The sequence below is a fragment of the Ochotona curzoniae genome, unplaced genomic scaffold, assembly GCF_017591425.1.
Source record: "Ochotona curzoniae isolate NIBS_2020 unplaced genomic scaffold, NIBS_Ocur_1.0 contig_899, whole genome shotgun sequence".
NCBI lineage: Eukaryota > Metazoa > Chordata > Mammalia > Lagomorpha > Ochotonidae > Ochotona > Ochotona curzoniae.
Genome location: NW_024466605.1, coordinates 1,673,807 through 1,693,228, shown reverse-complemented (window position 1 = coordinate 1,693,228; position 19,422 = coordinate 1,673,807). Strand labels below are relative to the sequence as shown.

The following is a 19,422-nucleotide window of genomic DNA, read 5'->3' as shown; positions in this document are numbered from 1 at the left end:
GCCTGTCTCCGGGACCGCTCCAGGCCTTGGGGGCCTCTGGGCAGAGTGCAAAGGGAATTCAGGGGCTTCTGGACACTTTCTGCCCCTTGCCTGCTCCCCCTGGGGTAAAAGGAGTGACTGAGAGGAAGAGACAAAGTTGTGGAGCAGAGCAGAGGTCAGCTGGACACACGGCCCCCTGGAGCTGATGTGTCAGGACCCTGCTGTGGCCAAGCTATCCCCAGTGGGGCGCCCCGTGCACTGTCACTCTCACAGCCCCCACTGCACCCAGCTCCTGGGGAACTGGCTTGGGGTCAGGTGGAGGCCCTGGAACAGAACGATTATCAAGCAGGGGTGGGACAACAGTCTCTCAGATGAACACTGTGGACTGCAGGGAGGGTCATTCATTCCTTCATTCAGTCTGTCCCTGAACGACCCTTGGAGTCTGGGGCTTGTTGGTGTCACTGGGAGCCCTGGGCCCTGGCGGCGGATGCCACTGCCTTTGTGGGGTCCTGGTAACCCTCCCCCACCCTGAGTGGGCTCAGAGCTGTCATGTCTGACCGCTGCCCTCTCCCTGTCCAGACGGGATTCACCCCCCTGCACATCGCAGCCCACTACGAGAACCTCAACGTGGCCCAACTACTCCTCAATAGGGGGGCCAGCGTCAACTTCACACCACAGGTAACCTCCGCCCCTACCTGTGCACCTGCCGCGGGGGTCTGGAAGCAGCCCCAGTATCCCCTTGGCCAGCTCACTGTTGGGAGGGTGGTCTCAGAAGAGAACAGCAGGATGGGACAGAGGTGAGAGGGGACCACGGCCGGATGCTTCATCTCACCCTTGCTCTTCTCCCCCTACCCTCTGCAGAACGGCATCACGCCACTGCACATCGCCTCTCGCAGGGGGAACGTGATCATGGTGCGGCTTCTGCTGGACCGCGGGGCCCAGATAGAAACCAGGACCAAGGTGGGTGTCAGTGAGCTCCCCGGTGGCAGGTGGCCCCCGGGGCCAGGGCTGTGGCGGGATCTTGGCTGAGCTGGCATCCCGGAGCGCGCGTGTGTCCGTGCTTGTCCATGCCGCACACAGCGTCTGACAGCCGCCCTCGGGGCCTCGTGTCCATGGCTCTGTCTTTTCAAGGACGAATTGACACCTCTCCACTGTGCAGCTCGGAACGGGCACGTCCGCATCTCCGAGATTCTGCTGGACCACGGGGCGCCCATCCAAGCCAAAACCAAGGTGTGTGTCCTCCCCGAGCCTGCATCCCCTCCCACCACGGACTAGCCAGCGGGAGGAGAGGGGTGGATCTAGGTCAGCTCCAGCTCTGCCACCGCCAGGGGAGCTAGGACCACGCTTGCTCGCGCAAGAAGAGGCCCCGGGGAGGCTTCTAATTCCAATCTAGATCGAGGCCAGCGTGGCCTCCCTGAGATAGGTCTGAAGCCTCTCGGGATCTGACAGTTTAACAGGATGCAGCAGGCAGGACATCAGCTCACAACCGTGGGCCAGGTGCCACGGTGGGCGCAGGTGCAGGTGCTGGTGGCTGGAGTGACCGGCTGCTGCTCTCTCCTCACTCCAAAGAGGCAGGAATGCAGGGCTGTGGGAAGACCTCAGGGCCTAGCCCCAGTGCAGTGAAGCCCTTAGGGACAGAAGGAGAGGTCTTGTCTAGCCCCTTCAGAGGCCAGAGTCTCCCAGGGCCACCCCGCTGCAGGTCGCTGTGTGCTGCCCTCACCCTCCTCCCTGGCAGTGGCTGTGTGATTGTATTTTAAGATTTATTTATTATTTATTTGAAAGCTAGAGACAAAGAGTCACACACACACACACACACACACACACACACATCCGTCTTTCATCCCCTTCCATCCCCAAAAGGCCACAGCAGCCAGGCAGAGACAGCCTCCAACCACGGCTGGCACACCACATGATTCTGACAGGATGTGTCTGTCCTATGCCCTGCACCCCTGTTTCATCGTTTGGAGAAACCCACCCCTCTAGGCTAGGCCTGTTTAGGGTAACTGCTCAAGACATGTTTTCCAAAGTACCCACAAACAGCCGGCACCATGACATAGCAGACTAACCCACCTATGGCAACTGCAATCCCATATGGGTACCTACTCGTGTCCCGGCTGCTCCACTTCCCTTCCAGCTCCCTGCCAATGTGTCTGGGAAAGCAGCAGAGGATGGCCCAAGCGTTTGGGACCCTGCACCAACATGGGAGACCTGAAAGAAGCTCCTGGCTCATGGCTGCGGATCAGCTCAGCTCTGACCTTAGTGGTCATTTGGGGAGTGAACCAGCAGGTAGATCTCTCTCTGACTTTCAAGTAAAATAAACAAATCTAATAAATAAATAGACACCTGCAAGAGTAAACCCCCCTGATAAGTGAACAGAGAGGTGCTGCAGTGAGCTATTCCTGGAGAAGCAGATGAAAAGACAAGTTTGTGTTGGTGCAAGACAAGTTGGCCCCTACATACAGTTTTTCTGCAATACCCAACTTCCGCAAGCCATCTCAGGCTTGGGGAAGAGACTCCATTCACCTGTCACTGCTTTGTACTTTTTGAGATTAGTTAATGGATTTGAAAGGCAAAGCTATAAAGAAAAAGAGGGTTTCCATCCGGTGATTCATCCTCCCACAATGGCCACAACAGTCAGGGCTGGGATAGGAGCCAGGAGCTTCTTTCAGGTCTCCCATCTGGGTAGCAGGGACCATCTTTTGCTGCTTTCCCAGGTATGTCTGCAGGGAGCTAGAATAATGGTGGAGCAGCGAGGACTTGAACTGACAGCACATATGGGATGCAGGGGTGGCCTGTGGCGGCTTTACTCACTGTGCCACCCGGCCCCTTAGCCTGGAGCCTCTGGTAGTCAGCTCCTATGTGCTTATCCCATGCCTTTGTGCACCTTCCTGTGGAGGGGCAAGAAGCAAGGCCAGTGTTCACACAGCCCAAACCATGCTAAGAAATGGCAGAAAAAAAGCAAGACGCATGCTGGTGGGACTCCGGGGGGCATTGAAGGGACAGCAGGCACAGCTGCAAGCTGCCAGGTGGTCCTAAAGGAGGGGAGAAGGCACACTCCCTCACCCTTCCAAGAAGGAGGCTGTAATGACACTGTCTGAATAATGAGAGCTTCTGAGAAGGCGCTGATCCAGGAGGGCTTCCAGGAAGCTGTGGGCGTTCATGGCGGGAAAGGGCTTGAGGTCTGGCTCAGCCACTTGGGAGCCGAATGTGAGCGTCACGGCAGGAAGCAATGAGGGGTGGTGGGACCATCCTGAGTGCCCCGTTCTGTCCCACCCCTGTGCTCTCCCAGAATGGCTTGTCCCCAATCCACATGGCGGCTCAGGGAGACCACCTCGACTGTGTCCGACTTCTATTGCAATACAACGCTGAGATTGACGACATCACCCTGGACCACCTGACCCCGCTCCACGTGGCAGCCCATTGCGGCCACCACCGGGTGGCCAAGGTCCTCTTGGACAAAGGTGCCAAACCCAACTCCAGAGCCCTGGTGAGTGGCAGGCCACTAGAGTGGTTGGTGGGGCACTGAGGTTGAGAGAAAGCCAGAGGCTGTGTGCCAGCCTCCCGCCATGGGCAGTGGGAGCAGTTGCCCAAGGGGGCTGCTGTGACACAGGGTCCTGGGTGGAGTAAGGGTTGAGTGTGCCACCCCACGCTGGCCATATCCAGCTGGGCATTGCCTCCCACGCCTGCCAACAGTCTGCGGAGGGCAGAGGTAGCTTTGGGCCTGGGAGCCTGGACTCTGACCGTACGTGACCACTGATCCCGGAGCTGAAGGCCAGCACCGCCTGGCTTGCTTTGGGGCCCCGCGGGGTGCTCCTGTGGCCCTGGCTCCCCTCCCTGCTGCCCACTCCACACCAAGCCCTTGAGGAGGCGCACTGAGGGGGCAGGTGCCCTACAGCATTCATTCACAGAAACAATCATTGCCATGCATCAACCTCAGCCAGTTAGACCGCTGGCATCAAGGGCAATGTTTTGTCCTGTATAAGGACATAGTTGTGGCCCACAAAGACTCCAATTGGTGCTTACATGAGATGCCGGCAGCTCAGGCCAAGGTTTAACCCACTGTGCCGTGATCCCAGCCCCATGATACATTTTTTAACAAGAATCTCTCAAGCACATGCCAGAATGTACTTGGTGTATGGTTCACAGGACAGTGGCCAGAGGCCAGCATGACTGAGCCTTCTGTTGGTTCTAGGGGACCTGTCGGAACAGGGCTGAGGTTCCAGGTGTCCTTGGCCTGCCTGTCAGCCCCTGCATGTCCGTCTCCTTCTCTTTGTGCCCCTGCAGAATGGCTTTACCCCCTTGCACATCGCCTGCAAGAAGAACCACATCCGGGTCATGGAGCTGCTGCTCAAGACAGGAGCCTCCATTGATGCGGTCACCGAGGTAGGGAGACTGTGCTTGGGGTCGTGCTTCCAGCCATCCTCGCTGGGCACTTAGTGGGACTCCCCAAGTGCACGTGTCTGGATTGCTTAAAGGAGTGGTCCCCAGGGTGACCTGGAGTGATCGCTTCCTACCCTTGAAGTCCCCGGAAGCTGAGGCAGGTGTACCTGGTGGATCCAGAGGCCAGGCAGCACTCTGTGCCTGCTCCCGGGGGAGGGGGCACTCATCTCACCTCACCCCTGTCTGTTGCAGTCCGGCCTGACGCCGCTGCACGTGGCCTCCTTCATGGGCCACCTGCCCATCGTGAAGAACCTCCTGCAGCGGGGAGCATCTCCCAATGTCTCCAATGTGGTAAGGACAGGGCCAGGGCACCCAGGGCAGAGATCCTGGGGGTATGGGAGGACCCAGGGAGCAGCTCAGAGAGAACCCGGTTATTCACAGACGCCTTCTGCGTTGTGTGTGTGTTGGTAAATCATTTTGGATTGTGGACAATATTTGGGAGCTTCTGCGTTCCCTGGAAATGCACTGATGGCCATGACTGCTCCTGAGCTCTGGGATTTGGAAGGAGTTTGCACATGCATACATGGACATACATGCATAGACACATGTACCCACTCACATGCGTATGCGGGTCATGGAGCAGCTTTGCTGGCCCAGACCACCTTGTGGACAGGCACCCTGCACAGCTGTCCTGGGGGACAACAGGGGATGCTGTGGACGTTGATGGTCCTGCCATTCTTTCCCTGAGCAGAAAGTGGAGACCCCGTTGCACATGGCGGCCAGGGCAGGACACACGGAGGTGGCCAAATACCTGCTCCAGAACAAAGCCAAAGTCAATGCCAAGGCCAAGGTGGGTTGTGGGGGGCAGGGAGGGAGGGACTGTGGGGGTGTGAGCAGGGCAAGTGGCAGGGGAAGCCCACTGGCCCAGCCAGGAGTGGCAGGAGTGGGCGGGCTGAGGGCGCCACTGATGGCGCCGCTTACACTGAAGGAGCAGACTGCCCCCCTGTGGAATTTTAAGGAAACCAGAGGAGCTTGGGGGGAGGGGGGTTACTATTTATTTATTTAAAAGCCAAAACTTGAGACACAGAGAGAGAGAGATCAACTTTCTGTCTGCTGATTCACTCCCCAAATAGCCCTGACATTCAGGACTGGGTCAGGCTGAAGTCAGGAGCCCCATCCAGGTCTCCCACACGGGTGACAGGAACCCAAGGACTTGGGCCCTGTTCTGCTGCTTTCCCAGACACCTTTGCAAGGAGCTGGATCCAAAGTGGAGCAGCCAGGACTCAAGCCAGCCCACCCTGTACCCTACAAGCAGCTGCTTGGCCCACCCTGCCACAATGCCAACCCCTACCCCTCCCCATAAGGGTTTTCTGTATTGGAACTGTATTTATATTTAAAATTTTTTTTTTATTGAGTTTCCTTTTACATGAAAGGCTCAGAAGAAGAAAGGAGACAGAATGTTGGGATTGCTTGTTCATGTTCTAAGTGTCCACTAGGGCCAGTACCTGGGAACTGCATCCCAGTTAGGGTTGGGGGCCCATGTTCCTGAGCCCCCAGCTGCTGCCTCGGTACATGTGCCTGTGTAGGAAGCAGAGTTCAAAAGCAGAGCTACGACTTGCTCCCAGGCTCTCCAGTGCTGGAAACTAGTGTCCCAGGGCCCAGTGCGGTGGCCTAGTAGCTAAAGTCCTCGCTTTGGATGTGCTGGGATCCCATATCCAGGTTCTTCCTGGCAGCCCCGCTTCCCATCTCGCTTCCTGCTTGTGGCCTGGGAAAGCCTTGGGACCCTGCACCTGCGTGGAAGACCCGGAAGAGGCTCCTGGCTCCCAGATTTGGAGCTCCAGCAAGTTGCAGCCTCTTGGGGAATGAATCAACTGACAGAAGATCCTTCTGTCTCTCCTCCTCTGTATACCTGACTTTCCAATAAAAATTAATGCTTAATAAAAAAAGAAATTAGTGTCCCACAAGGCATCTTTTCTTTAAGTGATTTTTATTGGAAAGGCAGATTTGCAGAGAGAAGGAGAGACAGAGAAAGATCTCCAATCAACGGGTTCACTTCCCAAGTGATTGCAACAACTGGGGCTCAGCCAGGCTGAAACAAAGAGCCTGGAGCTTCTTCTGGGCCATCCCCCACTGCTCTCCCAGGCCACAGTCAGAGAACTGGATCAGAAATGGAACAGCGGGACATGAATCGATGCCCATGTGGGATTCCAGCACCACGAGATGGATGATTAGCCAGTTGAGTCATCGCACCAACCTATAAGGCATCTTCCTAGTTTTATTTTATTTATGTATTTATTTATTGAGAAACAGAGTTACAGAGAAAAAGAGAAGGAGAGACAGGGAGAGAGATCTTTATTGGTTCACTCCCTAAGTGACTGCAACAGCTGGGGCTTGGTCAGGCTGAAGCCTGCAGCTTCTTCTGAGTCTCCCATCTGAGTTCAGGGGCCCAAGCACTGGGCCATCCTCCTCTGTTTTTCCACTTACATCCATGAGCTGGATCAGAAGTGAAACAGCCAGGACTCCAACTAGTGCCCATATGGGATGGTGGCACAGTAGCTGGTAGCTTTACTTGCTATGCCACAGTGCTGGACCCATCTTTTTTTGTTTTTAAGATGTATTTCTTTGAAAGATTGAGTTAGAAAGAGAGAGAATCTTTTATCCACTCCCCAAATGGCCCACAACAGCCAGAACCGTCCCAGGCTCATTTTGAGAGCCAGAGTCCACCAGGTCTGCCACATGGGCAGGGCCCCAGGCACTTGGACCACACCAGCCGCCTTCCCAGGCACATCAATCGGGAGCTGGATCAGAGCGGAGGAGCCAGGACTCTCCACGCAGCACCGGCCCCAGAACTGCGTGTCGGGATTTAGCAAAGTGGGAGGCGAGCGGGCCTGGCTGGCCACCAGCACAGTCATGGCTGCTGCCCACGCTTCACCAGCAGTCCCTGGATGCCGGACTGTGGTGTGTGACACTCCGTGTGCAGCATCCGCTTGGCCCTCACCCTAAGCCTCCTGGGGAAAGATGATGTCACACCCATTCTACAGATGGGAGGCCTGAGCCTTTGGGCCAGTCAGCAGAAATGATGGCCATATTGAAGGTAACTGCCAGGACCAAGTCACGTACAGCAAACTCGGAGATTGAGTCTGTTCTAGGGTCGTCCTTCTATTAGCTGTGCTGCCTGGAGGAGGTCTGGGGACCTCTCTGGGACCCCACGTTCCTTCTCAGGTAAAGCCAGCAGTTGGGCTCAGTGACGTCAACAGTTCCTGTGCTTCCTTCCAGTGAGGCCCCGTAACAGAGGTGCCAGGATCTGGGCCCCAGCCTTGGCTTCTAATGCCAGCTTTCTGCTGATGCTTTCCCATCACCTCCTGGAGGCAACAGGTGGTGGGTGCCTGGACCCTGGCTTTGACCTGGGCCAGCCCTCCAAAGCTGTCGGCAGTCATCTGGGGGAGCACAAGGGCCGCCGGGGGCCCTTTCTGGCTAAGCCACCTCGGCCGCGTGTCCCCACAGGATGACCAGACCCCGCTTCACTGCGCCGCCCGCATCGGCCACACCAGCATGGTGCAGCTGCTGCTAGAGAACGGCGCCAGCCCCAACCTGGCCACCACAGCCGGCCACACGCCCTTGCACGTAGCCGCCCGCGAGGGCCACGTGGAGGCAGCTCTGGCCCTCCTAGAGAAGGAAGCGTCACAGGCCTGCATGACCAAGGTATAGTTCCAGCCAGTGGGGCCTGTCCTGCCTGCCTGCCCGCCTTCATCTTGCTGTGGCCACCGGGGCACCCGGGATGGGGCAGACACCCATGGGCTCCAGCTCCCACGGGTCCTGACTGGCTGTGTTTGTCCTCAGAAAGGATTTACCCCTCTCCACGTGGCTGCCAAGTATGGCAAGGTTCGGGTGGCCGAGCTGCTGTTGGAGCGGGACGCACACCCCAACGCGGCTGGGAAAGTGAGTATGCCCCTCAGTCTAGGTCAGTATGCAGGGGCTGCTTGGGGCCACGGCCGGCTGCTGGAGTTACGGAGCTGCCTGCTCACATCCCCGTGGACTTCATGGGAGCATGGGGATGCAGAAAGCAGAGGTGGAGCTGGGTTGGGACTGGGTTCCAGGTGGAGGCCAGCCGCACAGACACATTTGTAACCAGAATTGGAGACAAAGGAGGGCTGTGGGGAGGGACGGGGATGGCCGGAGTGAAGGCCACTGCCTCCTGTCTGCTCTGTACCTGCAGAATGGCCTGACCCCGCTGCATGTGGCTGTCCACCACAACAACCTGGACATCGTCAAGCTGCTGTTGCCCCGCGGCGGCTCCCCGCACAGCCCTGCCTGGGTAAGCAGCAAGCCCAGGGGGCCAGCCCAGGACACGCTGGAGGGAGGCTGCCCCCTGCAGGCGGGAGAGGGTACTGCGGTGTGTGTGTGTCCACCAAGGACTGGGCAGAGGACCCAGCGGGCACTGCAGGGCGTGCAAACCTGGGCCCCATCATCCATGGTGGAGAGAGCCAGCTGCAGAGGAAGGGCTCTAAGTGGACACCCTTGGGTGACATCAGGGCACGGCCCCATGGGCACAGTCTGCCTTCGCTGTATCATTTTCTTGCACACGCAGCACCTCCCAGGCTGCCCACAGTCGCTGTGCCCGACCAAGAGGTGCACGTCCTCCTAGTGCTAAAAATAAGCCAGCGGACTCCCTCCCTCCTCTGCACTGTCCAGCTTGCCCAACAGGGACTGAAACCAGACTGCTTGTTTCCAGGGAGCCAACTCCCAAGCACAGACCAGTGCAGGCAGCTCATGCCCCCTCTCAGCCAGCCTGGCACCAGGGCGTCAGGGCTGAGGCAGAGAGGGGGTCCCGTGCTGCTGTCCATCTTGTCCCTGTGTGACCCGTGGAATCCCCTGGCAGCCTGTGCCCTTGGCTGCGCTGGACTGAGTGCTGTTCTTGCCAATGTGAGCACCTCCAGCTGCCCTTGTGGCTTGGGACTCCCATAGAGACACATGGGACATGTCCTTCAGGCTGCTCGAGTGGCTGTCCTTTAGCCATGGGAGAAAGTCCCCATGGTCCTTATCACCTCCTGCAGGCAGCAGCCTGCTAGTGAGGCTGGGCACACGGAGCCAGCATCCCCAGGTGACCACACTTCCTTGTTCTGTCTCTATGCACCTGGCACAAACTCCACCCTGCCTGCTGAGTGGCCTTCTCGGGATGCCTGTTTGGCTGTGGAAGAACAACCCATGAACAACAGGGCCGTGTTTCTCTCACTGCGTCATCCAGGGAGAGGAAGGAAGGCTTGCAAGATGCCTCTTACATAACTCTTCAGAGAATGCCCTTTTTTACTATAGATTTATGTTTCTGAAGGGCAGAGAGAGTGCATGCATGCGCTTTCATCCAAACTGATTCACTCTCCAAAGGACTGCAACAGCCAGAGTTGGGACAGGTCGAAGCCAGGAGCCAGGAGCTTCTTCCGGGTCTCCACCACGGGTGCAGGGGCCCCAGCACTTAGCCAGTCTCCTGCTACTTTTCCTGGCATAGGCTGGGTGCTGGATGGGAAGCAGAGTAGCTGGGACTCAAACCGGCACACAGCACGTGGGGCACCACCTTGCCATGGGGCTAGATGTCCACTTCAAGTCCTTGCCTCCCTACCCAAGCTCCGAGTTCTGAGCGCTGTAGCGCTTCACAGTTCATCTCCGCGTGTCTCTGTGTGCCTGTCTGTATGTATGCATGTGTGTATATAGTCCCCTTGCAGTGTGTCTCTCTAGAGTGGCACTGGTGCTCCCCAGCCTGGCCATGACAGGCTGCCCACGGGGCTTCCCTTTCAGAACGGCTACACACCCTTGCATATAGCCGCAAAGCAGAACCAGATGGAGGTGGCCCGCAGCCTGCTGCAGTACGGGGGTTCCGCAAATGCTGAGTCGGTGCAGGGTGTGACACCCCTGCACCTGGCCGCCCAGGAGGGCCACGCCGACATGGTGGCCCTGCTCCTCTCCAAGCAAGCCAACGGCAACCTGGGCAACAAGGTAGGCTGACACCTGGGCCTGTCTGTAGGCCTGGCACCTGCCAGCAGGAAGCCTCCGTGCCAGCGTGTGAGAGCCACAGGAGTGTGAGTGCGCGCAACATTCACAGCCACTGCCAGGTTTCAGGGTCAGTTTTGCAAATGAATAGACCGCCAGAAAGGGGTCTGGATCCTGAGGCTGGATCCTGTCAGCCCGATCCCATGCCAAGGCCACGGCTGAGTCTACAGAAAGACCAGTGCTTGGATGTATGGTGGACGTTCTAACGTAAAAACCACTGTGCACACTTGGGAGCCTGCTTTAGTTAAAGATTCATTTGATTATTTGAAAGGCAGAGTTGTAGAGAGGTGGGGACAAGAGAGTGAGAGAGGTTTTCTGATTTGGTGTTTTACTCCCCAAACGGCTGTGACAGCCAAGGTTGGGCCAGGCTAAAGCCAGGATTCTGGAACTCCTGATTTTCTCACGTGCGTGAGGGGCTTGAGCGCTTGGGCCATCTTCTGCTGCCCCTTCCCAGGCGCCTGAGCCAGGGAGCTGGATCAGAAGTGGAGCATCTGGGACTCTTGAACCAGTGCTCAGCTCACATGGGAACACCAGCCCCACAGGCGGCTGCTTTACCTGCTGAGCCTCAACACGACCCCTTCTGACTTCAGAACATTTTAACCACCTGAGGGAAGTTCCAGAGCCATCCACTGTAGAATTAGAGCATTCCCTGGGGAAAGCCATCACACAACTCAAGACCAGGCATCCAACCCTGGCCTCATGCTTGTGTGTAAGCAGAGTTTTGGAACAAAGCCAGCATCCAGCATCTGTTTGGTGTCTGGCCATTGGCTCTCCGCAGGTGGCCAGCAGCTAATGGGCAACTGTTTTCTTTCAGAGTGGCCTCACCCCACTCCACCTGGTGGCACAGGAAGGCCACGTGCTGGTGGCAGACGTACTGATCAAACACGGCGTCACGGTGGACGCCACCACCCGGGTAAGGCGGGTGGTGTGGCCTTCAGTGTGTTCTCCTGTCCCTTGACCCTCCTGGACCTGCTCCAGGATGCTGCGGGATCCCCCAGCCCAGCACCCCCACCCCCATCCTCATAGCAAGGAACTGGGTTGTGTCTACAGCAGGCTCCTGGCTTCACTCAGGAACCCAGTCTGGCATCCAGCATCCAGCCTGACCTGCTCTCTGTGGGCAAGGAGCTATAGGGTGGTGGTGAAGGCATACAGAGAAAATTCTGGAAGCTCCACAGAGGCTGCCTGCAAACCCAAGACACCCTCCATCTTGGGGGACTGTTCTCTCTTGCAGCCTCAGTTTAGTCATTTGGGGTCCTGACCTCAAGGGGGACCCTGTACCAGTCCCTGCCCTGTTCCCAGCCCCACTCCAACCATGGGAGGGTTCCTTCGGGGGTGCACGGCTCATGGGGCTGTCCGTCATCCTGCTTCCCGCCACAACTTCCAGATGGGGTACACCCCTCTCCATGTGGCCAGCCACTATGGAAACATCAAGCTGGTCAAGTTCCTGCTGCAGCACCAGGCAGATGTCAATGCCAAGACCAAGGTAAGGAAGTGGCCAGGGCTGGGCTGGGGGGTGGGGGTGCTGCCCTGCAGTCCGTGGGCGGCTCTTGGCGCGGCGGTGAGCTGACCCTGCCCAACCAGCCCTCTCCTGCCCCATGTCACAGCTGGGGTACAGCCCCTTGCACCAGGCAGCCCAGCAAGGACACACGGACATCGTGACGCTGCTGCTGAAAAGTGGTGCTTCCCCAAACGAAGTCAGCTCAGTGAGTGCCCACGCTCTCAGGGGGTGCCATCTTTCGGCCACATTGGAGGGCAGGGCTTGGCAATGGGTGCCTTGGCCAGCCTCGTCCTCCCTCGGGTGGGTACCCCACTGGTGGCCCTGTTTCTGTCTGCAATGCGCGGAGTGACTTCCCAGGATGGTGCAGGTGGACAGCATGCCTGGCCTCGGACGGCTCCTGGCTTCAGTCCTAGACGTTGCCCTCGGCGGGGGCGGTGAACATGGGCTCTTGCTCTGGGCCCAAGGCTGAGCCCCTCAGAACCCTGCCCACTGTCTGGGACCAGGTACTCCTTCCCGGTGCGCTCCTCTCACCCTGTCCCGGCCTCTCCCTCAGAACGGAACCACTCCGCTGGCCATCGCCAAGCGCCTGGGCTACATTTCCGTGATAGATGTGCTCAAGGTGGTCACGGACGAAGGCAGCGTGGTGGTACGTAGGGCCTCTCCCCTCCATGGACCCTGGGGACCCCTGTGCACACTGGCTGGTGAGCAGACAGGTGCTGCCGCCCCCTGGTGGCCAGCGGAGTGGCCGGGCTCTTTGCTGGAAGGCCACAGAGGGAGCTTGGGGTGGCTGGGGGGACCCTGGGAAGCTAGGTCTGATCCCCTTGGGTTGGTCCTCTCCTGCTCCTGTCCCTGTGGTGACCAGCTAGCCTCTGGGCAGGGGCAGCCTGCCTGCTTTGGGCTGAATCTTCTGTTCTCTCACTACAGATGGTCAGTGACAAGCACCGCATGAGTTTCCCGGAGACAGTAGATGAGGTCCTGGACGTGTCTGAAGATGAAGGTGAAGTGCAGGGGGATGGGTTTGCATGGGAGGGGCAGGGCTGAGCACTGGCCAGCACTTCCTGCCACCCTAGAGTCTCCCAGAGGTGCTCCGAAGCCAGGAACAGACTGCTCGTTGACCACTGTCCATTGTTGAGAGAGAGAGAGATCTTCCATCCACTGGTTCACTCCCCAGTTGGCTTAAACAACTGGAGCTGGGCTGGTTTAAAGCCAGGAACCTGGAGTTTCTTCCAGGTCCTCCACGTGGGTGCAGGGGCCCAAGCATTTGGGCCATCTTCTACTGCTTTCCCAGGTGCACTAGTAGGGCAACGGATCAGAAATGGAGCAGCTGGTACTAAAACTGGCGTCCAGGCGAGATGCCATAGTCTTGTGGCAGCTTTATACACTGTGCCACAAGGCCGCCCCCCACAAACATATCCCTTTAGCCTTCTCCCACAGAGGGAAGTTTAAAATCATGTACGAGTTCGTAAACACCTGTGTGTGCATGTACTGTATGCGTGGATCACATTGGACCGAGTTCCACCAGGTGCTGCCCACATGCTTTAAACAAGTCCTCGGTGGGGCCGCTGAGAACCTGCGAAAACATCCTGCAGTCAGTGGCCCTTCGGAGCGACCCTGGGAGGGCCCATGGGGTGTGGGCTGCACCCCCTCCCCGTTTCAGATCTCGCCAGGGTGATCCAGCTGGAGCCCTCCCACCACGGTGCAGGGTGGGGGGAGGGGGGAGGTGATGGACCAGCCTCCTGGCCTCTCTGGCCGTGTCCCTCCACCAGTCCCACGTGCGCCGGCGCTGTCCTTTCCTCATCCTGGCTCTCCTTTGCTTTCCAGGCACCGCTCACTTATCTCTAATGGGTATGAGACGCTTTCTATTCCTGTGAGCTTTCTCACCAGAACACATTTCACTCCCCTCCCCCAAGCCCTCACTAACCCACCTCTGCTTCCCACCCCCCACCCTAACAACCTGGAGCCCAGAGCCTGGGGGACAGGGAGAACCCGCAAGTTCCCGCCAGGCCCTAGAGGGGGTAAGGGGGAGTGGGGACAGCATCCCACCTGTCCATCTCTGTGTCTGTCCCCATGCCGCTGCGCCGTGTTGTGACCATAACTGCATGAGTTGCCCACGTCGTTATTCCATTGTCAGTGCCAGATCACACCGCCCAGGGCAGGGGGTGGGGCAGCAGGTGGTACAGTTCAAGGTCAGGCCTCAGCCCCCACCACACCCCACCCCTGAGCCCTACTGGAGTTCCAGCTCCCAGCTCATCCCAGGAGACACACAGAAATTCAGTCTGGCAGTTGAGTGACTTGGAGTTTGAACCTCTTCGTAACTGAGCTTCGGAAATAATGAGGTGTCAGCTCCCCTGGTTATAGTACAAGCAAAAACCCTTCAAAACACGAGCCACAGTGTGGCTGACTTCTTTGGGGTGACTTGGAGAGGGGAAGCCACAGCCCCTCTGATACTGTCACATGCTCACAGAGCAGGTCCTAGGGTTTGGCTCTCTGCTTCTGCAAAGCTGAAGGCATTAGGAGCTGGCTGCCCCACTCCCCAGGATGGGAAGCGGGAGGGCCGGCAGGTGGACCCCCTTGGAGTTCCTGGCCCTTCCTGCTCTGCCCAGGAGCAGCCCCACGAGCTGGACCAGGAGAAGCCCTTATCCTCCGCCAGCCCAGAGGCTCACTTGAACTTTGGGTCTGTCCAGGGGAAGACCTCGTGGGCTCCAAGGCTGAGAAACCGGACGCCAGGGATGTGGATGACGAGAGAGAGCTGCTGGACTTTGTGCCAAAGCTTGACCAAGTGTAAGAGGGGGGTCCCCCTTCCTGGCAGGGACAGCAGACAGTCTTGGCGTCAGCACCCCCCGGGTGGGGGGTGGTGCTTCCTGGCTCTGTACCCTGATCTCCCCTCATGAACACATAGAACCGCTCACCAGGTCCTCTTCATCCTCTGCCACCCCTGCCCTCCTGATTTGTTTCCCCACTCACTCGCAGCCTGTCCTTTCTTGTGGAGGTTCTGCGTCTGAAACTAGGACCGAGCTAGGCTCCAGCTTGGTCAGCGGCTTAGAAAGGCAGAGCTGTAGTCACCTCCTGGGAAGACCCCGGCAGCCAGCAGCTACCTTCACAGGAGACCGCAGCAGAGTAGGCACCAGGCAGCAACACTACCAGGCTTCTCTCAGTCACGAGCATTTACTAAGTGCCTATTAGAAAACTGAACTGGGATACCTGACCATCGGTGGTCAGTGAGCTCACGTTGCCAGGGCCTGAGTGAGGGGTCCACCACATGGTAGATTAGAGCCGGTCAGGGGCCCGGCGCGGTGGCGCAAGTGGTTAAAGGTCCTCACCTTGCACGCCCGGGATCCCATATGGGCGCTGGTTCTAATCCCGGCAGCCCTGCTTCCCTTCCAGCTCCCTGCCTGTGGCCTGGGAAAGCAGTCGAGCCAGTCAGGACCTGGAGCGCTTGGCAGGGGGAGCAGGTTCTGCAGCCAGGCTGCAAGGACAGCTGCAGGGTGGTGGGGCAGCACATCTCCAAGGTGCAGGCAGCTAGGGCCAAGCGAGGGCCATCCCAGGGCCTGTGAGGAAGCTCCTCTTCCTCTGACTGGCACATACTCTCGTCACGCAGCGTGGAGTCCCCAGCCATCCCCAGGATCCCATGTGTCACGCCTGAGACTGTGGTGATCCGATCCGAGGAGCCAGAGCAGGTAAGGAAGTCCCCGGCATCCTATTTCCCACTGTCTGGGTAAGGGAGCCCCTGCATGGTGGAGGCACAACACGGGAAGGGGCCATTGCATGGGCAGGGGCTCCTGGTGGTACATCATCCCAGATGTCCACCGTGTGGGTCACCCCCAGACATGAGTGAGGGTGAGGTCTGATGCCACGGGCTGGTCCCTCCCTCTCTTCCCAGAGGGTGTCTGTCTGAATCCATGCCCAGGAGTAGGTCAGCTGGGCTGGCTGTCCCGGGTCTCTGTGGTTTCCTTGGGGGCTAGGGTGTCTGAAAGGTGGCTGCTGTGGCTGTTACTGCTGGGGTGTTTTCCCAAGATGCCACTACCATCAGTGAGATAAACAGCCCTGAGGATCGTCTGCTTGTTCCTCAACTGACCAACTGTCACTTTAAAACAAAACAAAAACCCACATTATTTATTTGGAAGTCAGGGTTACAGAGAGAGGAAAGAGAGATCTTCCATCCACTGTTTCTGCAAATCACCACAATGACCAGGGCTAGGTCAAACCCAACCCAGAGCCTGGAACTCTATCCAAGTCTCCCTGTCTCTCTGCCAGGAACAATGCCAGCTGCTCTCCCAGGCGTGTTGGCATGGAGCTGGGTGGGAAGTGGAGCAGCTGGGACTGGGCAGAGCTAGGCAACAGCTGTCCCTGCCAGACCACTGTGCTGGCCTCTCAGCTGGGTCACGGCCTCAGGCCAGCAGGTGCTTCCTGGAGGGACTCCTGCACATTCTCCGGGAGAGACAAGAAGGAGGCCAGGGACCCACGGAAGGCCTCGTGGGGGGGTGGGGGGGAACACCTGTGAGAGCTCGAGTGAGAGCAGAGCTGACAGTCAATGTGGAGACCCTGGCCCATGCGCAGCAGCTTTGTCCCAAGGCTGTGAACAAGGTGCAGCCTCTTCTGCAGAGAAGGGAGAGAGAAGCCTTCAAGGGCACTCGCTGTGGGTGCCCCAGAGGCCGGCAGGACAGGGAGCTGCAAGTGCTGGTGCAAAGGGCCACGCCCTGCCCGCGCACGACGTCCCTTCTTGGCAGAGCTGGGCAGGAGGAGGCCGCCTGGTACACCTCCGACTGCTGGGTGTATCCCTGCTCTGGCTCCGCCCAAGGCCAGGAGAGGCCCAGAAGGTGGGAGGGAGCCCCCACCCACGGGCCTCGCCTTCTGCTCTCCCTAGGCCTCCAAGGAGTACGACGAAGACTCCCTGATCCCCAGCAGCCCTGCCACGGAGACCTCTGACAATATCAGCCCGGTGGCCAGCCCTGTCCACACAGGGTGAGTGTGGCTCACGGTACCGCCCCCCCCCCCCCCCCCCCCGCTTCCCCTCACCCCGGCTCTCCCTGACACTGGATGCCCAATGCCCACATGCTCACGGCCCCAGGTTCCTGGTCAGCTTCATGGTAGACGCCCGGGGAGGCTCCATGAGGGGCAGTCGGCACAATGGTCTCCGGGTGGTGATCCCTCCGCGCACCTGCGCAGCGCCCACACGCATCACCTGCCGCCTGGTCAAGCCCCAGAAGCTGAGCACACCGCCTCCGCTGGCCGAGGAGGAGGGCCTGGCCAGCAGGATCATCGCGCTGGGGCCCACGGGCGTTCAGTTCTTGAGGTGAGAGGGCCACCTGCACCAAGTCCCATCCCAGTTCCTCCCTTCACTGCCCACTGCGTTGGGAGGGGGCTGAGAGTGCTGGATAAAGGCACCAGGGCTGGGATGGGCTGCGGCGTACACCAGGAGGCCCACAGCGCCCGCCTGGGAAGGGACAGACGGCTGGGGGACTGCTGGGCTCAGGAGCACCTCCTCAACACCCACTCTTACCATCGCAGCCCCGTGATCGTGGAGATACCCCACTTTGCCTCCCACGGCCGTGGGGACCGCGAGCTGGTGGTGCTGAGAAGTGAAAACGGCTCGGTGTGGAAGGAGCACAAGAGTCGCTACGGAGAAAGCTACCTGGACCAGATCCTCAACGGGATGGACGAAGGTACCCGGTACCCTGGGCCTGGGGATACAGGATGGACGAGGGTCCCCTGGGCCTGGGGATACAGGATGGACGAGGGTCCCCTGGGCCTGGGGATACAGGATGGACGAGGGTCCCCTGGGGCCTGGGGATACAGGATGGACGAGGGTCCCCTGGGGCCTGGGGATACAGGATGGACGAGGGTCCCCTGGGGCCTGGGGATACAGGATGGACGAGGGTCCCCTGGGGCCTGGGGATACAGGATGGACGAGGGTCCCCTGGGGCCTGGGGATACAGGATGGACGAGGGTCCCCTGGAACCCAGAGATGTGTTTAGGGGTGTCCCTCCTGCCAGAGGCTTGCGTGCTGGAGATGGTAGGTGCGAGGGGCTGTCAGGGCCACCTACTGGAGGTCGCAGCCCATGGGCGTGACCCTGACCAGGGTGCATGTGGGGTCGCAGAGCTGGGCAGCCTGGAGGAGCTGGAGAAAAAGCGTGTGTGTCGCATCATCACCACGGACTTCCCGCTGTACTTCGTGATCATGTCGCGCCTGTGCCAGGACTGCGACACCATCGGGCCCGAGGGCGGGGCTCTGCAGAGCAAGCTGGTACCCATGGTGCAGGCCACCTTCCCAGAGAACGCTGTCACCAAGCGGGTGAAGCTGGCCCTTCAGGTGATGCCCCGTGACCCAGGCAGGCAGGGCAGGGGGTAGGGGGAGGCCTGGTCTGCTGGGTAGGGGGCTGGGAGACAGTTCCAAGGAGAACGGGCAACAAGGGGCTGGGGACAGTCCAGACCCGGCATGCATGCCCTGCAGTTTTGCCCTGGGTATGGTGCCACCTCCAGGCTGTCACTCAGGCATGAACGCACCCTTGACTCCTGGCAGGCCCAGCCTGTCCCCGACGACCTGGTCACCAAACTCCTGGGCAACCAGGCCACCTTCAGCCCCATTGTCACCGTGGAGCCCCGGCGCCGGAAGTTCCACCGGCCCATTGGCCTGCGCATCCCGCTGCCCCCGTCCTGGACGGACAACCCGCGGGACAGTGGAGAAGGGGACACCACCAGCCTGCGCCTGCTCTGCAGTGTCATCGGTGAGCGAGGATGCCCACCTGCACCCCTACCCAGGCAGCTCCTCCCCAGCCCTGCCTGCCAGGAGGGAGCCCTGGCCTTTCTTCTGAGAGAGCAGGGGACCCCAAGCCCCCCAGGAGGAGGAGCAACACACCAGGGCCTGCTGGTTGGGTAAGCCCCCCAACCCTGTTTCCCCTGCCCTTACAGGTGGAACAGACCAGGCCCAGTGGGAGGATATCACAGGAACAACCAAGCTCGTGTATGCCAATGAGTGTGCCAACTTCACCACCAACGTGTCTGCCAGGTGGGTCTGGAGGCTGCCCCATTCCACCGCGGCCCCCACAGGCTGGCCTGAGTGGGGAACACGCTTTCAACTCTGCCTCCACCCTCACCTTCCCCCACAGGTTCTGGCTGTCAGACTGCCCGCGAACAGCCGAGGCCGTGAACTTCGCCACCATGCTCTACAAGGAGCTCACAGCGGTGCCCTACATGGCCAAGTTTGTCATCTTTGCTAAGATGAACGACCCCCGAGAAGGGCGGCTACGCTGCTACTGCATGACGGATGACAAGGTGGACAAGACCCTGGAGCAGCACGAGAACTTCGTGGAGGTGGCCCGGAGCAGGGACATTGAGGTACAGCCCCCCTCAACGCGGTCACCGTGATCCCCTCAGGGCACTCGCTCTGCAGAAGGTCAGGAAAGCCAGCATCTCCCGGTGTCTCCCAGAAGCCTCAGCAGACCGGGAAGAGGCCTCATGTGGGAGACAGCTGACTGACTGCAGGCCTAAGGACTAGCGACATGGGGAGGGCACTTACTGAGTTT

The 19,422-nt window shown here is 59.2% G+C and overlaps 1 protein-coding gene across 2 annotated transcripts in view; it reads left to right on the top strand.

The window, feature by feature from the left end:
- Positions 1-19,422, top strand: part of ANK1 (ankyrin 1) — a 165,275-nt gene that overhangs the window by 119,283 nt on the left and 26,570 nt on the right. The window contains exons 7-32 of one of the 2 annotated variants that reach the window (XM_040994165.1): positions 559-657; positions 841-939; positions 1,111-1,209; positions 3,269-3,466; positions 4,264-4,362; positions 4,612-4,710; positions 5,111-5,209; positions 7,864-8,061; positions 8,200-8,298; positions 8,576-8,674; positions 10,150-10,347; positions 11,216-11,314; positions 11,786-11,884; positions 12,006-12,104; positions 12,453-12,545; positions 12,824-12,896; positions 13,721-13,744; positions 14,584-14,680; positions 15,498-15,576; positions 16,764-16,861; positions 16,968-17,192; positions 17,408-17,562; positions 17,998-18,209; positions 18,420-18,624; positions 18,809-18,905; positions 19,006-19,234. In XM_040994165.1, the coding sequence (XP_040850099.1) occupies positions 559-657; positions 841-939; positions 1,111-1,209; positions 3,269-3,466; positions 4,264-4,362; positions 4,612-4,710; positions 5,111-5,209; positions 7,864-8,061; positions 8,200-8,298; positions 8,576-8,674; positions 10,150-10,347; positions 11,216-11,314; positions 11,786-11,884; positions 12,006-12,104; positions 12,453-12,545; positions 12,824-12,896; positions 13,721-13,744; positions 14,584-14,680; positions 15,498-15,576; positions 16,764-16,861; positions 16,968-17,192; positions 17,408-17,562; positions 17,998-18,209; positions 18,420-18,624; positions 18,809-18,905; positions 19,006-19,234 (3,270 nt within the window). The remainder of the gene's footprint in view (positions 1-558; positions 658-840; positions 940-1,110; positions 1,210-3,268; positions 3,467-4,263; positions 4,363-4,611; positions 4,711-5,110; positions 5,210-7,863; positions 8,062-8,199; positions 8,299-8,575; positions 8,675-10,149; positions 10,348-11,215; positions 11,315-11,785; positions 11,885-12,005; positions 12,105-12,452; positions 12,546-12,823; positions 12,897-13,720; positions 13,745-14,583; positions 14,681-15,497; positions 15,577-16,763; positions 16,862-16,967; positions 17,193-17,407; positions 17,563-17,997; positions 18,210-18,419; positions 18,625-18,808; positions 18,906-19,005; positions 19,235-19,422) is intronic. The other variant, XM_040994166.1, reaches the window with a different exon arrangement.